General features: G+C 44.7%; 1 protein-coding gene and 1 long non-coding RNA gene across 2 annotated transcripts; both read right to left on the bottom strand.

Moving 5' to 3' along the window:
• On the bottom strand, nt 1-1,241 carry LOC112676083 (uncharacterized). Its single transcript, XR_003146272.3, has 2 exons — nt 599-1,241; nt 1-455 (listed from the first exon to the last, which is right to left on the bottom strand). It is a non-coding gene; the product is annotated as an uncharacterized LOC112676083 (long non-coding RNA).
• A 3,718-nt stretch (nt 1,242-4,959) lies between these two features.
• LOC112676082 (60S ribosomal protein L37-like) lies at nt 4,960-5,319 on the bottom strand. The gene has a single exon (XM_035708742.2). It carries the CDS (start codon nt 5,309-5,311, stop codon nt 5,018-5,020), a length of 294 nt encoding a protein of 97 aa, XP_035564635.1. The 5' UTR covers nt 5,312-5,319; the 3' UTR covers nt 4,960-5,017.
• Nucleotides 5,320-20,515: the final 15,196 nt, after the last annotated feature.

Genomic DNA, 20,515 nt, shown 5'->3' with positions numbered 1-20,515 from the left:
TGCCACAACCCAAATTTTATTTCACAGAAAGGCAAACTGGATTCAAAAGAGTTTCCAGGCAAATTTGCATTGTTGCCATTACTTCCTCCAGCAACGTGCGTAAGTGTTTTTTCACATCCAAACGCTGTGAAGAGCCAGCGACTTCTTCATAATCATTCCCCTGACGTACGGGCCTTCCCACCATTCGAGATTCCAGGTCACCTGCGCGGGCTGAGCTAGCTTGATGAGGTCTCACGGCTGGGCAGGATCAACAGCGGCACAAGCACACCACAAGGCCGGCAGCCCGGCAGCCCGGATGTCCAGCGGCGCCACCGGGCGGGACTCCCGCTCAGCTACCACGGCCGAGAGGGCCCTTGTTCCCGAGCCGCGAACGAGGAGCAAAGAGAGCGCAGAAGGGAACCGGGTTTGAGGATGTGTCATGTGAGTCCGCCCACGGACAACTCTGGGAACTGTTCCTGAAATGGGAGGAGGCTGTCATCACCTCTCCCTCGGTAGCACCATGTGCCACAGAAATCATTTTCGTTTTGGAAGTGCCTTTGAGACGCTGTCTCCCTCCCCGCTCCCCTCCCCCCGCTCTGGGAGCTACCTTGAGGCTCACCTCAGCGCTCGCTGGCGGGGGAGGGAGTGGAGACGCGGTACGAGCCCCAGGGGCCGGGCGCCCCCTCAGCCCCTCAGCCCCCTCAGCCCCTCGGCCCCGCCGCAGCTCTGGGGCGGCCGCGCTCCCCGGCTCCTCCCGGCGGACACCGAGCGGAGACGAACTCCTCGGCGCGAGGGGGAAGCGCTAAACCGCGGGCCGCAGGGACTCCCGCGGGCCGGGTCCAAGGGGCTCATGGGTACGTCGGACCTACTCGGTTCTTGGTGGACCGACGCGAGACTGACGAGTGGCAACATCTAGTCCTTTGCTGGGACGGGAAGCCTACAGCTCCTCTAACTGTACCTCGTGAAGGCTCAGGCCAGGAAAGATCGCCGGCGCCTGACACTAAAGCTGACCCGGTTTAGACCGTCAAGACCACTCCGTTAACAACTCACCCTGGTTATCCAGCCACAGTCCTGGGGCTCCTCCCCTACCAGCAAATACTGGCTCGAAATGGAAGAGAAGGCAGTGTTCTAATTACTAATTGTTTCTAATCAGAGATAGATGTTATGCATCCTCACAGACTGAGGATGACTTGTGATCATGCCGTTCAAACTTCATGTCTTTTCCAGAAGATTCTATATTGTCCTGAACACTGAGACATGCAGATTACAAAAGGCTGTCTTTCCCCTGTTACTTTTGCTGCCGGACAGGCCAAAACTCTCTTTTTGGGTGTTAACATCATATTGAATTCCCTCTTAATTTTCCCTATTAACTACATAGATTTTGACTTTACATTTCTACCAGAAATCAGCTCTTCTTTTCTCTGTTACTTTGTTCTACTGTCCTGCTGGTTTAGAGTAATTTCACTACAATTATATGGAAAGCCATCCTTGCTACTCCATCGTTTATTTCTGTAGAAGTTTCATGTTCATGACCCTAACACACATATACACACACTCAAAATTTACATGGAGTCCAGATGTTCTGGGCCCAAGCAGACTTACTCTAAATGGGTATGCAGAGTCTGAATCCGTAGCTCTTGGGGAATTTGGCCCTAGAATGAATACCTGCTTACCTGAATGGAGAGCAAAGCTGTGAGTTGTAAAGATGCAAGGTGGACCATTGTCCTAGAGCCAAAAACAAGGCCAACTGAGAAGAGAGACTTCATGTCAACCCCAGTGATCCACTAGTGGTTCAAAGTTCTCATTAACATTTCTTGCTGACTTGGGAGATAGTGAAATTCTGAAAACATACCAATAGCACCCTTCCTGACGATCAGAATGAGGGATTGGAAGCTTATGTGTAGGGAAACCAACTTGGTCCTAATTGCAATACTTGTGTTGTAATTTGCGATATGCAAAACATTTTATGAGAGCTGATCTGATCTTTGCAGCATTCTAGTGAAAAGGCCAGAGAAAGTGTTCTTGAGTCGAGAGTGTCCACAAAAGAGGACACAAAGCAGAATGAGTGGAAAATTTCAAGAAAGAAAGAGATAAAGTGAACTGTCTTCAGAGACCTATTGACATCTCCACCTTGGTGATACAGGGGACCCTCTGCCTATATGGGGGTACAAGAGTGCAGCAAAGAATGCCTCTTGGCTTGGCTAATCTCCCCAGTTCTGAACTCCCAGGCATGTTGCAGAAGAAACCCGGGAAGTTAGCCCATAGCTCTTTCCAGAGCTGGGGACCATGGAAACACTGGGCTTTATCATAGATTAGAACTGCAAGCTTCCTTCCTTATTTCCTAAGCATATTTCATGGGTCACTATAAAATGTTACCCCGGAATTCAGATTAATATTGTTATGAGCAGAACTCTGCCCTTCTGCCTTTCCGTCCAGCCCTCACATTCCCAATTTTTTTGTGCTTCCGCTGCTGTTGCTGTTTGCCTTTTTCTCCTCCCTCAGCATCACTCACTTCCGCTCCCTCTTCTGCATGAGTCTTTCTCTCCCCACTCCTCCTCCTCACTGTTTTCCTCCTGTGCTCCTGGAGGAACCAAACAGCTCCACTGTAAGGACTCAGAAACCCAAGGAAGAGCCTGTGGCTCACTGACCTGGTGAGTGGAAGACATCACAGGATAGCACACTGATATCCTAGGGCCAATCAACCTGGGTTGGGCTGGAGTTCCCCTGCTGTCCTATTGGCAGCAACTCCAGGGAGTCCAGATGGTCCTAGAAAAATCTCTGCTCCTGTGATAGAAAGGCAGGATTAATTTTAAACCCCTAGAAACGTAGAATTGGAATCAGGTTGAATCTGGGACCCGTGATAGATTGAACATAACCTAAATCTACAGGATGTCCAATGTGGCCTCACTCAAGGGTCAGGAGACCCCAGGATAATGCTGGTGGGAGGAACGTCAGTGCTAGAACCAAAGACTGAGAGGGACATAGGCCACCTCTGGATAATAGGAATGGGAAAAGCCCAGAAACTTCCTGTCGGAAAGGAATATGGTTCAGGATAAGTTCCTCTACTCCCAGGGACCTCAGGAAGAGACAGTGCTGGGCTGAACACATCTTCTGCATACTTCTACTCTTGCATGGTGCCAAATTGCTGTCCTGAGGCCATTACAACAGAGATGAGCACATGCACACATCTCCTTGTAGAGAAAGATGCCCTTTCTGGCATTGGGAACCAATTATATTCTCATTTAGCATTTATTTTAAAGTATTATAAAAGGTAACACTGTGGCCTTATGGAGTCCATTTTCCACTTCCTCACCCCAACCGAGTGGTTGCAGCTAAAAAAAGGGATTGCAGCAGTGAATGGCCAGGACTGAGGGCCATGAGCCCCACCTGAGTCGTGTGAGTCACCAGCCTTGAGGGTGGAACAGAGGAACTGCCAGAACAGCTTAGACAAGAGAATCTAAAAGACAAACAGGGAGAAGGCTTTTTTCTTTAACCCAACTAAAAATGACAGTAGAAGTATCTGGGATCCCTAAAGACAAACAACATGGTCAGGTCTGCTTTTCCCTCTCGCTCTGCCTAGTGCTTCCCCCTTCTTGTGAGCTCGCTCTCTCACTCTCTCTCTGTGTGTCTTATTTGACAGGTATTAATATTTAATATCTTTTTTTAAAAATCCAGATAAGGGGCACCTGAATGGCTCAGTTGGATAAGCATCCAACTCTCGAACTCAGCTCAGGTCTTGATCTGGGGGTCTTGGGTTCAAGTCCCATAGTGGGCTCCATGCTGGGCACTCACAGCTGGATCAGTCTTCCTGGGGCTTTTGTGTGCTCAGGGAAAGCTCTGGCCATGGAGAAAGGCCAACAGTTTGAACATAGATAAGAGCTAGAACAAGATCTAAATGAGAATAGGCTCTCTCTCTCTCTCTCTCTCTCTCTCTGAGACCTTTTTTAATTCAGAATAATCCTCTATGTGTATTCCTATGTGCATACTTCTCCCTTTTGACCATATAGCATTTGCTTTAAAATAATAATTCTGGGACGCCTGGGTGGCTCAGTGGTTAAGCAGCCCCTCGGCTCAGGGCATGATCCTGGAGTCCTGGGATTGAGTCCCATGTCGGGCTCCCTGCATGGAGCCTGCTTCTCCCTCTGCCTGTGTCTCTGCTTCTCTCTCTGTGTGTCTCTCATGAATAAATAAATAAAAATAAAAATAAAAATAAAAAAACAATGATTCTCAAGGGGGTAGAGGGTGAGGAGAAGGCAGAGCAGATTCCTTGGGTAGACCAGAAATTAACAGGTAGTGGGCATTCACAGTTTATAAGATTACTCAGCTGACTGTGATATGTTCCTCCCTCCACCTCTTTGAGAACCACTGCACAAGAAGTCACCGAGAGAAGAAAAGAAAGCAAGCTGCTTTGTGGGGGGTCAGTGTGCCTTCTGTTGGCCCACTCAGAGCGCTAGCAAAGGGAATGTAGTTTAAATTATGATCATATCAATGGTGCATCCAATCTGGAATTATCTCAAGCTCTTTTTCATGCTGCTGTAACAGAATATCATAGACTGTGTGCACCATAAACAACAGAAATTTATTTCTCACAGTTTTGGAGGCTGAGGGTCCATGGTCAAGGCACCAACAGATTTAGTGTCTGGTGAGCACTCACTTCCTGGTTCATAGAGAGTCATCTTCTTACTGTGTTCTCATATGCTGGAAGGATCAAGGGAGCTCCCTGGAGTCCCTTTTATAGGCACGTTAATTCCATTTATAAGGGTTCCACCCTCATGACCAAATCACTTACCAAAGGTTGTGAATTACATTTCAACATAGGAATTTTGAGGAAATACGATCACCCTTCAATCAATCTCAAAACCATTTTAGCATCATCCCCAGGAATTCCATGTTATTTAAGATATGAGTACCTTACAGGGAGATAGTATGATCCAAACTAAATTTTCTCTCCTCTAAAATTAGAAGGATTTTTGTTGTTGTTGTTGTTGTTTTTACTTTTTAAAACCAGAACGTTTATTTTGACTAATCATTGAAATCCTTAAGATGAACTGGATGCTGCAACAGCTGCCCTCTTGGGCCTAGGTGTCATTCCTTCACGGAATCCATGCCTGAATCTGCGGTATACAATTTTTAGGTGCCTCATTCGACCAGTCCCAGTGGTATTCCGTCTTTTAGCCTTGGCACTCCAGTTATACTTTCTCTTCCACTTGGCAGGGTAGCCACACTTGCCGCAGGTGGACCTCTGTAGGTGGTAGGCCTTAGAGCCACAGCGGCGGCACAACGTGTGCGTCTTATAGCGACGCTTTCTGAACGACGACGTCCCCTTCGTCATCTTGTTTTCGCGGCAGACCCCCTAGAAGGATTATTATATTAAAAAAAAAAAAAAAAGAAAAGAAAAAGAAAAAAGGCAGCCCCGGTGACGCAGCAGTTTAGCGCCACCTGCAGCCCGGGGCGTGATCGGGAGACCCGGGATCGAGTCCCACGTCGGGCTCCCTGCATGGAGCCTGCTTCTCCCTCTGCCTGTGTCTCTGCCTCTCTCTCTCTCTCTCTCTCTCTCCCTCTGTGTCTCTATTAATAAATAAATAAATAATCTTAAAAAAAAAAGTAGTAGATTTGTCCTTGATTCATTAGTTCAGGTAGCCAACAAGTATTTGTTCAAGACTCTACTAGTTCTCTATTTCTGCTACAACAAATCACCAGAAATTTAGTGGTTTAAAACAACACACTTTTGGGGCACCTGGCTGGATCAGTCAGTAGAGTGTGTGACCCTTGATCTCCGGGTTGTGAGTTTGAGCCCCACAGTGGGTATGGAAATTACCTTAAAATAAATAAATGAATAAACTCTAAAATAAAATACCACTTTCATTATCTACAGTTCTGGAGGTCAGAAGTCCAGACTGTGTCTCACTGGGGCCAAAGTCAATGTCTTGGCAGTGCAACTTTCTTGGAGGCTCCAGCAGAGAGTCTGGTTCCTGGTATTTTCCAGTTTCTAAAGGCTGCCCACATTGCTTTGCTCATGGCCCCTTCCATCTTCCAAGCCATGTATAGCAAAGTCAGAGAGTACATTTCACATCATTTCTGATTTTCCCTCTTCTGCCTCCCTCTTCTACCCCCACAGATTCTCTTATAATCCAGAATAATATGCCCATATCCAGGTAGTTGATTAGCAAACGTAATTCCATTTGCAACCTTAATTCCCCTTCGGTATGTTACCTAACATATTCACTGGTTCCTTGAGATTAACAAGTAGGTATTTTGGGAGCCATTGTCTTGCCCATTACAAAGACTCTGACAGCCAGGGTAATATTCCAGGGAATGCTCCAGAGAGTAGTACTTCTGAGTAGGACTAGTAAGTGGCAGTCAAAGTGTTTAGTTTGTTATTGTATGTAAATTATACCTTAATAGCTTGACATTTAAGGCCCTCCATAATGCTTATAAGGGTTATGGGTACTACCTATTAAGAGTTTACTGTGTCTTTATATACATTATCAACAATTATACTCATTAAACTCTCTGAGGCAGGGGATACTCTATTCCCTTTCTATAGATGAAACTAAGGCTCAGAAAGGTGAAATGAACTGTCCAGGTTCACACCTCTAGTCATTGGCAGAGGTGGGACTGGAACTAAATCTGTGTGAACTCTACAACCTGTGCTCTAACTTCCAGCGTCTTCCTGTAGTACATCCTCCACACTCCACCAAGGCAGCCTGCGCTCCAGGTACAAGGATGGTGTCCCCAAACTGCCATGTCCACTCTCACAACCACATCTCTAAATGACCTATTCTAAAGCCGCTACTTCTGAGGAGCCTTCCTGTCCCCTTCTCTCACAAATCCTTGCATCTTCCTGGGGGCTCACAGCTCTACAGATCACTTTCAAGAGAGCAGTTGTCTGTGTGTTTTATGGTGGTATGTTATGGGTCACCTTCTTTCACTGGATTCTTATCTCTCCAAGTGTGGGAGTCTTTCTCTTTCTTTCTTTCTTTCTTTCTTTCTTTCTTTCTTTCTTTCTTTCTTTCTTCTTTTTTTTTGTAAGATTTTATTTATTTATTCATGAGAGACACAGAGAGAGAGGCAGAGACACAGGCAGAGGGAGAAACAGGCCCCATGCAGGGAGCCCACATGGACCCGATCTCAGGTCTCCAGGATCATGCCTTGGGCTGGAGGCTGCACTAAACTGCTGAGCCACCCAGGCTGCCCTGTGGGAGCCTTTCTTATTTGGTTTTGTGCCCTCTCAGGGCCTTGTCAGTTTGTTGTGTATTGTTCATTCAAAACTGCTTTTTGAGATATTTTGAGTCATGGTGGCTCTGTGAGTTCACTCCTTTGCTACTCCTCTGCTGTAAATACATAGCAGGGATATAGATAAAACACAAAAAGAAAATACCAAAATGACAGTGCTGAGTTCAAACACGAGATTATAATCTCTGTGGCCCTGAACTAAATAGAAACAAAAAGTCATGAGCAGGACTGAAGCCTCCAGGCTGTGAGGATCCTCTTAGAGATGCAGGGGAAGCAGCCAGGCACATTACATGACAAAAAGTACTTTAGTCTAGGTCACGAACTATATAGTCAGGCTCGAACTATATAGTCAGGCTCGGTGATTAAAGCCAGGGCTGGGGGCAATTCTCCACCCAATGGAAAAGACTGACAAACATAGCTGTTAAAAGTGTTCAGAGATGTAATCTATTTTGTTCATGAAGGAAATTTGTGTAAATAATAAAAAATTTAGGGTTGGATGATAATAAATGCAATATTTGGCAAACTTAGTGGAGTAAGGGAAAACTACCACGGCAGCAAAATGCACCTGGGACAGCATACCAAAGGCTCATGGATAAGAGCTCCACAAACCTGGGTGGCAAGACGTTCGCCTGAATCCACAAATTCAAGCTGGCAAGAATAAACCCTGTCAGCTACAAGACTTGTGTGGGATCAGAATCTGTGCAGAGGGAAGCAAAGGGAAGGAACTCGGCTTTTGAGTACTCTGAAAGCAGGCATACCCCCAATTGGCAACTCTTAGTGGAAGCCAGGAGGGAATCCTGCAGAGTCCAGCTGGCCAGTGAGGGCAAAAGGACCATAAAGAAGCAAAAAAGTCTCAGTGATGGAGTAGACTGGGTCCTATAAACTCTCAGTCCTATAAACAAAGCTCCTTCCAAAGCTCTTCAGCTCTTCAATGAGGACAAACTGCTGGGAATGAAATCCCAGGGGTAAGGATAAGTAGGAGGAAGGTCCAAGTAAAAGTAAGGGAGGGGAAAAAAAAAAAAAAAGTAAGGGAGGGAAGCAGAAGAGACAAATTTCAGAAAATATAAGGCAAATATAAGGCTGACTTGGGGGTCGATCCCATGACCTTGAGATCATGACCTGAGTTGAAATCAAGAATCAGATGCTCAACCAACTGGGCCACTCAGGTATGTATGTGTATATATATATATATATTTTTTTTTAGATTTTAGTTATTCATTCATGACAGACACAGAGAGAGAGAGAGAGGCAAAGAGAGAAGCAGGTTCCATGCAGGGAACTCGGCATGGGACTCGATCCCCAGTCTCCAGGATCACACCCCAGGCCAAAGACAGCACTAAACCGCTGGGCCACCAGGGCTGCACCTCTAAATATTTTTAAAGCCACTATGTGACTACAACCAAAAAGGGATCTCTACTCTAGAACTTGGAACTGTATATTGAAAGAGCATGCCATGTATCTGGGTGAATGGATCCAGAATGGCAAATAAGTGTTCTCTTGAAACTACTGAACTTGAAAGAAAAATAAATGGTTATTGGCATCCAGGCAAAAAAAGACCAAGGGGGAAAAATATTATACTTTTTTTAGTTAACACTTTATCCAGAAAGTAATAGAGTAACATATTTAAGACAAAGACAGAAAATGTGAACCACAGATTCCATATCCAACCAAACTGAGCTTCAAGTAGAAAGGCTACAGAGAAACTGTTAAGAATACTGCAAACACTCAGAGACTGCTGTTCTCATGAGTTCTTTCTGAGAAATCAACCAAAGAAAGACCAGAGAGACACAGACATAAAGACTGGCAGCTAGAATCTAGTCGCATGAGTAACCCAGCTTTGACCACACCTAAGAGGTCAGCACCTTAGGAAAATGTGGGCCAACAAGATGGAAGGAATCTGGGTCTCTGAATCAGCAGCTGAAACAGAGCTGCCCACAAACCTTAGAAGACTATTCACCTCCAGACAGTAGGATGAGAGTAAAAGAAATTCCTATTTTGTTTGAGCCTATATTTATTTTTATATTTTAATTTTTAAAAATTTTTATTTATTTATGGTAGTCACAGAGAGAGAGAGAGAGAGAGAGAGAGGCAGAGACATAGGCAGAGGGAGAAGCAGGCTCCATGCACTGGGAGCCCGATGTGGGACTCGATTCCGGGTCTCCAGGATCGCGCCCTGGGCCAAAGGCAGGCGCTAAACCGCTGCGCCACCCAGGGATCCCCTATATTTTATTTATTTATTCGTGAGACACAGAGAAAGGCAGAGACACAGGCAGAGGGAGAAGCAGACTACTTGTGGGGAGCCCGATGCAGGACTTGATCCCCCGGACCCCGGGATCACGACCTGAGCCAAAGGCAGACCCTCAACCACTGAGCCACCCAGGTGCCCTGAGCCATTATATTTTATAATCTCTTTGTTATATAAATTTACCTATAATCTAAAATGTAGATATTGGTACATGGAAGTGGGGTTGCTACAACAAAAATCTAAAATACGGGTTTGGGTTTTTTTTAATTTTTTTTAAATTTTTATTTATTTATGATAGTCAGAGAGAGAGAGAGAGGCAGAGACATAGGCAGAGGGAGAAGCAGGCTCCATGCACCGGGAGCCCGACGTGGGATTCGATCCCGGGTCTCCAGGATCGCACCCTGGGCCAAAAGCAGGCGCTAAACCGCTGCACCACCCAGGGACCCCTAAAGTACGGGTTTTGATTTATTGGTAAGCCAGGCCATGACAAACAGATTTTGAAAGCTGGATATTTGGTGATACATCAAATTTTGGAAAAATTCTTCCTTGTAAAGACTTGGAAGACAGACCTATGGAATTTTTAGCTCCAGGGGAAATGCCTGGAAAAAGCTATAATGTTAGCCAATACTGCCCTTTGACCTGCCAAGTCAGCTCCTTGCCACGGGCATTTGCCTGCCTCCAGAAGCCCATGCTTTGATGTACTTTCCATTAGTGGGAATGGTTGAGGCCACAAAGGCCAATCAGGTAGAAAATCCCAGTTTGGAACCAGGTCCCACAGGGGTTTAGGTGACCAGAAATGCCTCCCTCAGAATTTTCTAAATTCCCCTCTGATACCTGGGATTGGCCAGGACCAACAGCACCATCTAGGGAGTGTGCCTGAGCCCAGACTGGCCCTGGCTGGCCCTGGGATGTATTTCTCCCCTTCAGAGCTCTCTCCAAATCTCTACACCCACCCACACCCAGGCTATAGTTATGTGGGTTTTTCAAATTGAATTGTTCTTGTTTGGTCAGTAAATGACGCTGGGATTAGATATGCATAGGAGAAAAAATGAAATTACCTTATACCATTCACAAATATAATTCCAGGTAAAAACATTGATTTGAAAAGAAAATCTTCAAAAAATTTTAAAGAATATACAAGAGGGGCACCTGTGTGGCTCAATCAGTTGGGCTACCAACTCTTGGTTTCAGCTCAGCTCATGATCTCAGAGTCATGAGATTGAGCCCCAAGTCAGGCTCTGTGCTTAGCTTGGAGTCTGCTTGGGACTCTCTCCCCATCTCCTTCTGTCCCTTCCCCCTGCTCTCTCTCTCTCTCAAATAAATAAATCTTAAAAAAAAAAAAAAAAAAAAAGAATATATAGATAGAAGACCAACTATATGACCTTGGGGGTAGGAAATAATTTCCTAAACAAGTCACAAAAAGCTATATAAAGTAAAACATTAATACATTTGACTACATTAACATGTACAAAAACAAAAAAGACAAAGTGAAAACACAAATTGCAACCAGAAGATTGTGTGCCTCATATATAGCTGATATGTGATGTGATTCGTCTAGAATATGTAAAGAATTTCTTTTTTGAAAGAGAGAAAGGGTATGCACAAGCGGGTGGGAGGAGAGGGGCAGAGGGAGAGGGAGAGAGAATCTCAAGCAGCCTCCATGCCTAGGGCGGAGCCAACCAGGGCTCCACCTCACAACCCTGAGAAAATGACCTGAGCAAAAATAAAGTTGGACACCCAGCCCACTGAGCCACCCAGGTGCCCCAAGAATAGGTAAATAATTTCAATAATCAGTAAGTAAAATAAAAATAAGCAGACTATAGACAAATCAAAAAAAGAAAAGCCCAGTATTCCATAAACACAAAGATGCTCAGCTTCACTAATAAGTTAAGAAATATAAATTAAGACAGAAATGGGATATCAGGGGTGCCTGGGTGGCTCAGTTCATTGAGTGTCTACCTTTGACTCAGGTTATGATACCAAGGATCTTTTTTTTTTTTTTTTTTTTTTTTTTTATTTATGATAGTCACAGAGAGAGAGAGAGAGAGGCAGAGACACAGGCAGAGGGAGAAGCAGGCTCCATGCACCGGGAGCCCGACGTGGGATTCGATCCCGGGTCTCCAGGATCGCGCCCTGGGCCAAAGGCAGGCGCTAAACCGCTGCGCCACCCAGGGATCCCGATACTAAGGATCTTGAATGGAGGCCCCCGTTGGGCTCTCTACTCAGCCAGGAGTCTGCTTCTCTCTCTCCTTCTGCTTCTCCACTCAACTCATGCTCTCTCTCTCACTCTGCGCTCTTTCTCTCTCTCAAATTAATAAAATCTTTAAATTTACAAAAAAAAAAAACAACAAACAAAAAAGAAAGAAAGAAAGAAAATGGGATATCATTTCACACCCATTACATTTTTAAAAATTAAAACATCTGACAATACTAGTACTATTGAGAATGTGGAGCAAAAGGAACTCTCAGTTATTACTGATGAAAATGTTACTTTTACAGCCACTGTGAGAACTTAGCAATATCTAGAAGAGTTAGAGATGTATATTCCTGAAAACAAAACTGAAACTCTCTCATGTATATAAGGAGACCTAAACAACAATGTTCATTGCAGCATTGTTCAAATTACAAAAAAAGTAGAAACTAAAAGTCCATCAACAGGAAAATTAGGAAAATTATGGGGCAGCCCTGGTGGCGCAGCGGTTTAGCGCCTTCTGCAGCCTGGGGTGTGATCCTGGAGAATCGGGATCGAGTCCCGCATCAGGCTTCCTGCATGGAGCCTGCTTCTCCCTCTGCCTGTGTCTCTGCCTCTGTGTGTGTGTGTGTCTCTATGAATAAATTAAAAAAAAAATTATGTTGTGATCATACTATGGAGAAATAGCAATTTAAAGGAATGAACTAAATCTATATATCAAAGTGGATAAGTCTTAAAAATAAATTGATGTATTTATATTTTGTTTATGGGTATATGAGTGTAGTAAGTATAAAACACACAGGGGAAGATTGATGCCGATTTCAAATAATACATATCTGGGGAGAGAGGAGAAATAGGATTGAAATCAGGGAGGAGGGATCCCTGGGTGGCGCAGCGGTTTGGCGCCTGCCTTTGGCCCAGGGCGCGATCCTGGAGACCCGGGATCGAATCCCACGTCGGGCTCCCGGTGCATGGAGCCTGCCTCTCTCTCTCTCTCTCTCTGAGTGTGACTATCGTAAATAAAAAAAAAAAAAAAAAAGAAAAAAAAAAAAGAAAAAAAAAAAAAAGAAATCAGGGAGGAGTCCATGGGGGCTTCAACTGCATCTACGTTTTATTTTTTCAAAAATATCAAAATCAAATATGGAGAAAGACTGAGATTTGTTTTTGTTTTTTTTTAAAGATTTTTATTTATTTATTCATGAGAGACACACAGAGAGGCAGAGACACAGCAGAGGGAGAAGCAGGCTCCATGCAGGGAGCCCAAAGCAGGACTCAGTCCCAGGTCTCCAGGATCACGCCCTGGACCTAAGGTGGTGCTAAACCGCTGAGGCCCCCAGGCTGCCCTCAAAATATTTTTTCTTTTTTTTTTTTTTTAAAGATTTATTTATTTATGATAGAGAGAGAGAGAGAGAGGCAGAGACACAGGAGGAGGGAGAAGCAGGCTCCACACCGGGAGCCTGATGTGGGACTCGATCCTGAGACTCCAGGATCGCGCCCTGGGACAAAGGCAGGTGCCAAACCGCTGAGCCACCCAGGGATCCCCTCAAAATATTTTCTAATTTAAAAAAAAATTTCAAGATTGGGGCACCTGGCTGGTTCAGATGGTAAAGAACGTGACTCTTGATCTTAGAGCTGTAAATTCAAGCCCCATGTTGGGTGTAGAGATTACTTAAAAATAAAATCTGGGGTGCCAGGGCAGTTCAGTTGGTTAAGCATCTGACTCTTTATTTCATCAGGTCATGATCTCAGGGTTGTAGATCAAGCCCCACACAGGGCTCTAGCACTGGATATGAGGCCTGCTTGGAATTCTCTCCCTCTGTCCCACCCCTCCCAACAAAACAAAACAAAACAAAACAAAACAAAACAAAACAAACCACAAAGTAAACAGTTTTGTTCACTAAGCTAAAACATACTATGGTTGAGGATTAAAAATAATAAAATTTGTAAAGGTTAGTACCTGGTATTTAGCATCTGCTTGAACAGAGGCTATTAGGAACAATGATTCTAAGTGTCATATAGTTTCTAGGTATCAAAAAAGGGGCCATGATCTGATTTAAAGAAAGAATAGCCGGGTTGGAAGAAGGCTGCCCAGTTCCAATAAAATTCGTTGTATTTTTAGAAGACACTATGGATGCGCTGCAAAGCTCCGTTTCTTTCTTTCTTTCTTCCTTCCTTCCTTCCTTCTTTCCTAAGATTTTATTTATTCATGAGACACGCAGAGAGAGAGGCAGAGACACAGGGAGAGAGAGAAGCAGGCTCCATTCAGGGAGCTGACGTGGGGACTCGATCTCCGGTCTCCAGGATCACACGCTGGGCAGAAGGCAGGCGCCAAACCGCAGAGCCACCCAGGCGTCCCCACAGCTCAGTTTCAATGAGGTTTGACACCTTCCTCATTCGAAGTTTGCAACACAGGGTAATGTGAAATAGTGCTAGTAGAAATGCACGCTCTATCCATGTTACAATGGAAATTTCGACAAGTAAATGATTCTGGCCATCTCCCCGCCCTCCCCCCTTAATTTGTTTTTTTCTCAGTGGCCAGACCAAGGTCCCTCCAGGTACACTGAAGAAAGTATTTCCTAACAAGATTTTTTTTTTTTAAGATTTTATTCATTTATTCATGAGAGACACACACAGAGAACGAGAGGCGCAGAAACACAGGCAGAGGGAGAAGCAGGCTCTACGCGTGGGACTCGATCCCGGGTCTCCAGGATCACGCCCTGGGCCTAAGGCGGCGCTAAACCGCTGCGCCACCCGGGCTGCCCAGAGTTAAATGTTTTGAGGACCACATACATTTTCGTCCATTTTATATACGGACATTATACATATTTCATTTTAATGAAAGATTTCTGCTACAAAACAGTAAAAAAAAAAAAAAAAAAAAATTGTTTGCTGAACCGGATTGTGTCTTTTCGGCTTCAGCCACTTGCGCCGACTCTTCAGCTCCGTTTTGCCGGGTCAGCGTCTGCAGCGTTTCCAAGCGGCGTCCCCCCAGCTCCAGCCACCCGGCTCGGCCCTGTCCGGCCTCGCAGTGCCCCGAAGCCTCCCGCCACCCCCTCCTCGGCCCTCCTGCTGTCCGCGCTGCTCCTTGGCTCTTTCTGGACAAAGTCGGGGTGCTCCCCTTGTTCCCCAGAGCCTCAGCTCCCAGGGCGGAAACACTGGAGCTCCCCGGTTCCTTTCCTGCTCCTCGCGGCCACGCCAAGCCTTGCGGAGAGAAAGCGCCTCCGGAGGGGCCCGACCTCGCACAGCTCCAGCGCGCCCCTCCCCGCGGCCTGCGCGCCCCACCGCGGAGCTGGAGCTGGAGCTGGAGCTGGAGCTGGAGCTGGAGCTGCAGCTGCCGCCCCTCCGCGCCGCGCACAAAGGCGCCTGTGTTCCGCCGCCCCGGCCGAGCCTTTCCCCGCCCGCCGCCGCGAGGCCGGGGCGGAGCGAGACCGCACGTGACCCTGCGAGTGGTCCGGGCCTTCGTGGGGCCGCGGAGGCGGCGCGTCGGGCCGCGCTGGGCCGGGCCCTGAGCCCGCCTTGTCCGAACCTGGGTATTAGGACCCCCACCTGGCATCTCCGCGACCCGTCCCGCGCAGTTGAGGCTAGGCCCTCTGTTGGGGCCTTTGGGTTCTCAAGGGTCGACATGTAAAATCCCTTTCTCCCCTTTAGTGATCCACGGTTTTCCTCCACACTTCTCTGTCTTAGGGAGGGCACAAATAGCTTCTCCCTTTTGTTTTACCCCAGGGAAAAGTCAGAAATTGTGCCTTGCATTTACTGAAGCTTGGCTACACGCCAGGCCCTCTTAGGGGCACACTTTGTTTTAGTTAATCCTCAAAAGGATTTGTGAAATATTTTCCCCATTCTTTCCATTTTTAGAAAACTGAGGTTAAAAAAAAAAAAAAAGAAAACAGGTTAGGATTTGGTGCTGAGGTGCTATGGGCATTGCAATAAATAAAACAGGCAAGATCCTGTGCTCACTCAACTTACATGGGGGGAGGGGGTAGATAATTGCAACTAATTAATTACAAAAGGGGAATGAGAGCCCTGAAGATTCCCTCCCCCCCCCCCCCCCCCCGGCCGCGCCCCCTGTGCTGAGGGATGGGACTTTATAATCAGAGGGGTTTATAATCAGAGGGGTATGGCCTGGCCTTGGGTTGGGAGAGGTCTGGAAGCTACACTCCAACTCTGGGGTTATTGGAAAGATATAGAACTAGATAGATTCATGGGTTCTCCTCCTGATTGTGCCCCTCCTTGGTGGGTGACATCATGGACAAATCACTCTGTAAAGCCTTGGGAGACCCGTATTCCCTCATTAGACTTCTGGCATGCTGTGCTCTTTGATGGTGTTACTTAAATCTTAAGTGAACATTTCAAAAAAATGCAAGAGGGACATGTAGGAAGACTGCAGCACACATCTACCATAGTGTAGTAGTAGTGGTACTGGTGCACGGAAACGGGATACAGAGCCTAGAAATAAACCCAAATACACATGTGAACATAGTATATGACAAAAGAAGTAATATAAATACATGGAGATGGATTATTAAAGAAGTGTTCAGAAAATATAGATCGTTCAATATACGGCGTTGAGACAATCGTTAGTCACCTGGAAAAAAAAATTTGGATCCGTATCTCACTTCTCTTAGAGGACTCAAAATGAAACGCTGAAAAATAAACTTTAGAAGCACTAGAAGAAAATGCAGGTTTCTAAAAATATTCTTGGAGTACGGAAATCCTTTTAACTATGACACAAAACCCAGAAACCACACAAACATTCATACACAGACACATTCAAACAAACAACCACAACAAAAAACATCATCTACACCATATATCACACAGGAGTACTTTTCTTTATATAAAATGAGCACTTACAAATTAGTAACAAGGGACCGACAACTTAGTAGAAAAGGATGTGACAAACGGTTCACAGTAAAGATCAAAATGGCTCTTAAACATGAAAAGATGCCTCACTTGTAATAAGAGAAATGGAAACTGCAATTATAATGAAATACCATTCTCACCAAATAGGCAAAACTCACCCCTGGAAGGCAACTTGGCAATATTAATTTAAAATATAGATTCTTTCAGCAACTTTTAGGAATTTTTCTATGGATACATTCCTACAAGTATGGAATAATATGCTTAAAAAATTCATTGCAGCACTATTTGTATTAGCAAAGTATTAGAAACAACCTAAATGTCCATCAATAAGGAACTTGTTAAATTATGACACATTACACAGAAGAGTAGAAATACAGATGTACAGCTAGGGAAAAAAATCTTCACAATATAGAGGCTCTAAAGGATGTCCTAGATATTAATTATTTCCATAAAATAGAAACAATAATGCTACTGCACAAGGTTGTTGTGGAGATTAGAGTTAAAATACCAAAAGCAGGGATCCCTGGGTGGCGCAGCGGTTTGGCGCCTGCCTTTGGCCCAGGGCGCGGTCCTGGAGATCCGGGATCGAATCCCACGTCAGGCTCCCGGTGCATGGAGCCTGCTTCTCCCTCTGCCTGTGTCTCTGCCTCTCTCTCTCACTGTGTGCCTATCATAAATAAATAAAAAATTAAAAAAAAAAAAAAACCAAAAAACAAAAGCAGGCAGCCCAGGTGGCTCAGTGGTTTAGCGCTGCCTTCAGTCTGGGATGTGATCCTGGAGACCCGGGATTGAGTCCCACATCGGTCTCCCTGCATGGAGCCTGCTTCTCCCTCTGCCTGTCTCTGCCCGTCTCTCTCCCTCTGTGTCTCTCATGAATAAATAAATAAATGAAATCTTAAAAAAAAAATGAAATACCAAAAGCACCTAGAATATCCAGAATATAACCATTAGCTATTTACTTACTGCTTTTTTTTTTATTTTTTTAAGATTTGTAATTTTTAACCTCTACACCTAACGTGGGGCTGTAACACCCAACCCTGAGGTCAACAGCTGCACGCCACACCGACTGGGCTAGCGAGGTGCCCCACACAGTGTTAATAAAAAGAGCAAAGGCACAGAACAGTTGTACAATAACCTACCACGTGTGCAAAAGAAAAATAACTGTATAGGTTATTGAAAATTTCATAATCAGTACCAGTGGTTGCTTCTAGAAAAGAGAAACTGAGGGGCCAGCGACAAGGTAACTTATTTTCAGTCTACCTTCCTCCTCACTCCTCACCATCTACCTTTCTAAACTTTTTAAATTTTTTACCATGGGTATTTGACATCTTTTTGAAAGATAAATTATTTTATATTTTAAAGTAGGCTCCATACCCAGCACGGAGCCCAGCGCAAACCTTGAACTCAAGACCCTGAGATCAAGACCTCAGTTGAGATCAAGAGTCGGATGCTTAACCAACTGAGCCACACAGGCACCCCAATAAATTAATTTTTTGAGTAGAAAAACATCAATCAGAAACACATGAAGAAAAAGTAATTAAATATTATAAGATGTAGACATGAAATAATGCTCCAATCTTTTCCATTAGAGTTATTTTGTTAGAATGATCATATATTAGAGGCATTGAATGATTTTTCAAATACTTGCTGCACCCTTTCAAATTACTGATGGAGCACAGATCTTGCATCCCAAAGTGTGGACCAGTGCAGCAGCAGCACCTAAGAACCTGTTAGAATGCAGAATCTCAGGCCCCACCCCAGGCCTATGTAATCAGAGTCTACGTTTTAACAAGATTCTCAGGTGATTTGTCTGGAGGATCTTGCAGGTAGGAGAGGCACTGACCTAGGCACATAATAAAAAGCAAAAACATAAAACAGAGAAACACTGTTCTACTCTTGTCTCTCTTTTTTGACTGCCACTTCTCAAAATTGCTATGGTTAGATGATTCTGAAAAATATATTGCAGGATGCAAGAAAGCAGACATATCATTATCCAGCCTATATGATTCTATGTGAACTTTAAAAAGAGCTACTTTCATCCATGATGCTATAAGTAAGGATAGAGATTATCTTTGGGCAGGAGAGACAAGGCAGAGGCTGGGGCAGGGCCTAAAGGGTTGCTTCTAGAGTGCTGGTAATACTGTCTCTTGATCTGGTTCCTGGTTATTTGGATCTGTTTGTGAAAGTTTTTAAGGACTGTGCACTTCCAATTGCCGTTTTTGGGTGTGTCCTATACTTCAAAAAAAAGGTTTTCAAAAACTCCACTATTATCACCTACCTTAAATCCTTGACCATGGAGGAGCCAGGATGCTTGGGGGAGAGACTGAGCTGAGAAAATTATTTACGTAGATTTAATTACTGGTAGGTAACTCCCACCTAACTACTTTGTCACAGACACACACACACACACTCATAACAGAATTCCTGTACTTATTTTTTTTTTTTTTTTTGAAGCAGGCTCCGTGCCTAATGTAGAGCCGAATGCAGGGCTTGAACCCACGACCCCGAGATCAAGACATGAGCTGAGATCAGGAGTCAGACACTTAACCAATAGAGCCACCCAGGAGCCTCCTGTACATTTTAAAAGGTGCCTACACTAACTGCCTTCACCCAAAAGATAACACGACCATGACAGCTGCTTCAGGATGCTCTCTGGAATGGTGGGGGGAGAAAGAGTACAGGCTCTACTCTCTGGCTTAGTGGGTTTCAAGTCTGAATTGACCATTCATTAGCTACATAACCTTGGACAAGTTACCTACCCTTCATTTCTGTCCTACCAGAGGATGATAATTATATTTCCATCTTATAGGAGTACTCTCTGTATTACGTGAGATAATATATATGACGTGCTTGGCACAGTGCGTGACACATAATAGGAGCCCATTAATGGTAGACAATTATTTGAGAGTAAATCTCTTCTCAATCAGTAATTCCCAGACACTACCTTGCAGATAATCATTACCTGCAGTTAAAGCTAATCATAGCAGGAAACATTCTGAAAGCCACTTCCCAGGAAGTGAACTCTGGTCTTACGATCCACGTGGGAACCAGAATCTGAAATACCAGCAACAGGTTTTTCAGGATATTTGCTTTCAGAAACACCCGCCCCATTCCATTGCCCTCAGCCAGCAGGGCAATACCTATGTCCCTCCCTGTGTTCCCACACCCCTCCACAGAGAGGAGCCAGGTTCTCATGACTCCTGCTAGATGTTCCCATGAACTTGCTCTCAAAGCTTCTAAACTAAAATTTTCAGGTGGAAATACTTGGAAGCAAACTTCAGGTTTCGTTTCTTTTCTTCCTTCCTTCCTTCCAGATTTTATTTATTTGAGAAAGAGAGAAAGAGGAAGAGGTAGGGGGAGAGGCAGACTCCCTACTGTGGAGGGAGCCCAAGGCAGGGCTTAATTCCAAGGATGCTGGGATCAAGACCTGACAGAAGGCAGACCAGACGCTTAACTGGCGCCCCAAGCTCTTATTTCTAATGCTTAAGAGGCCCACCATTCTCTTTGCCATTTCTTCCCAGAGCTCCATGTTGGCTCCCAGCAATGGTGTAAAGGTGAGAACAAAGTCTTCACACCCAATGATAGAAGGAAAATGTGATAGAGGGGTAAAAGACAGCCAAAGCAGTCTTTGTCCTTATTCCAAAGAACTTTTTAAAAACATTTACATTTTCAAAAGGTCAAGAGCACTTATCTGTCGGTGGTAGGAATATAGGTACTTGGTACTTTTAAAAAATGATTCCCTATATTTTCCTAATTGTACAATGGCTATGTATTATCTTTAATGTGATAACATTCTTTGGGGTCTGCTCTAATTACAAAAGCATTTTGTGCTCAATGCAGAACACTTGGAAGGCACGAAGGAAAAACAAGTCCTCTTAACTCACATCATGTAAAGTTAACAGCTGTTAACATTTTGGCATATGTCTTTCCAGATTTTTCTCTATGCAGAGATGCTTCATTTTCGTGATCTGGAAAAAAGTAAACAGTTAAGAGACAAAGCC

The sequence above is a fragment of the Canis lupus genome, chromosome 30, assembly GCF_003254725.2.
Source record: "Canis lupus dingo isolate Sandy chromosome 30, ASM325472v2, whole genome shotgun sequence".
In the NCBI taxonomy this organism is placed as follows: Eukaryota; Metazoa; Chordata; class Mammalia; order Carnivora; family Canidae; genus Canis; species Canis lupus.
The sequence above is the reverse complement of the archived record's forward strand: the minus strand, read 5'-3'. Positions and strand labels throughout refer to the sequence as shown.

Coding starts and splice junctions, on each gene's coding strand:
- LOC112676082 (XM_035708742.2), bottom strand. CDS start 5,311: ATGACGAAGGGGACGTCGTCGTTCAGAAAGCGTCGCTATAAGACGCAC.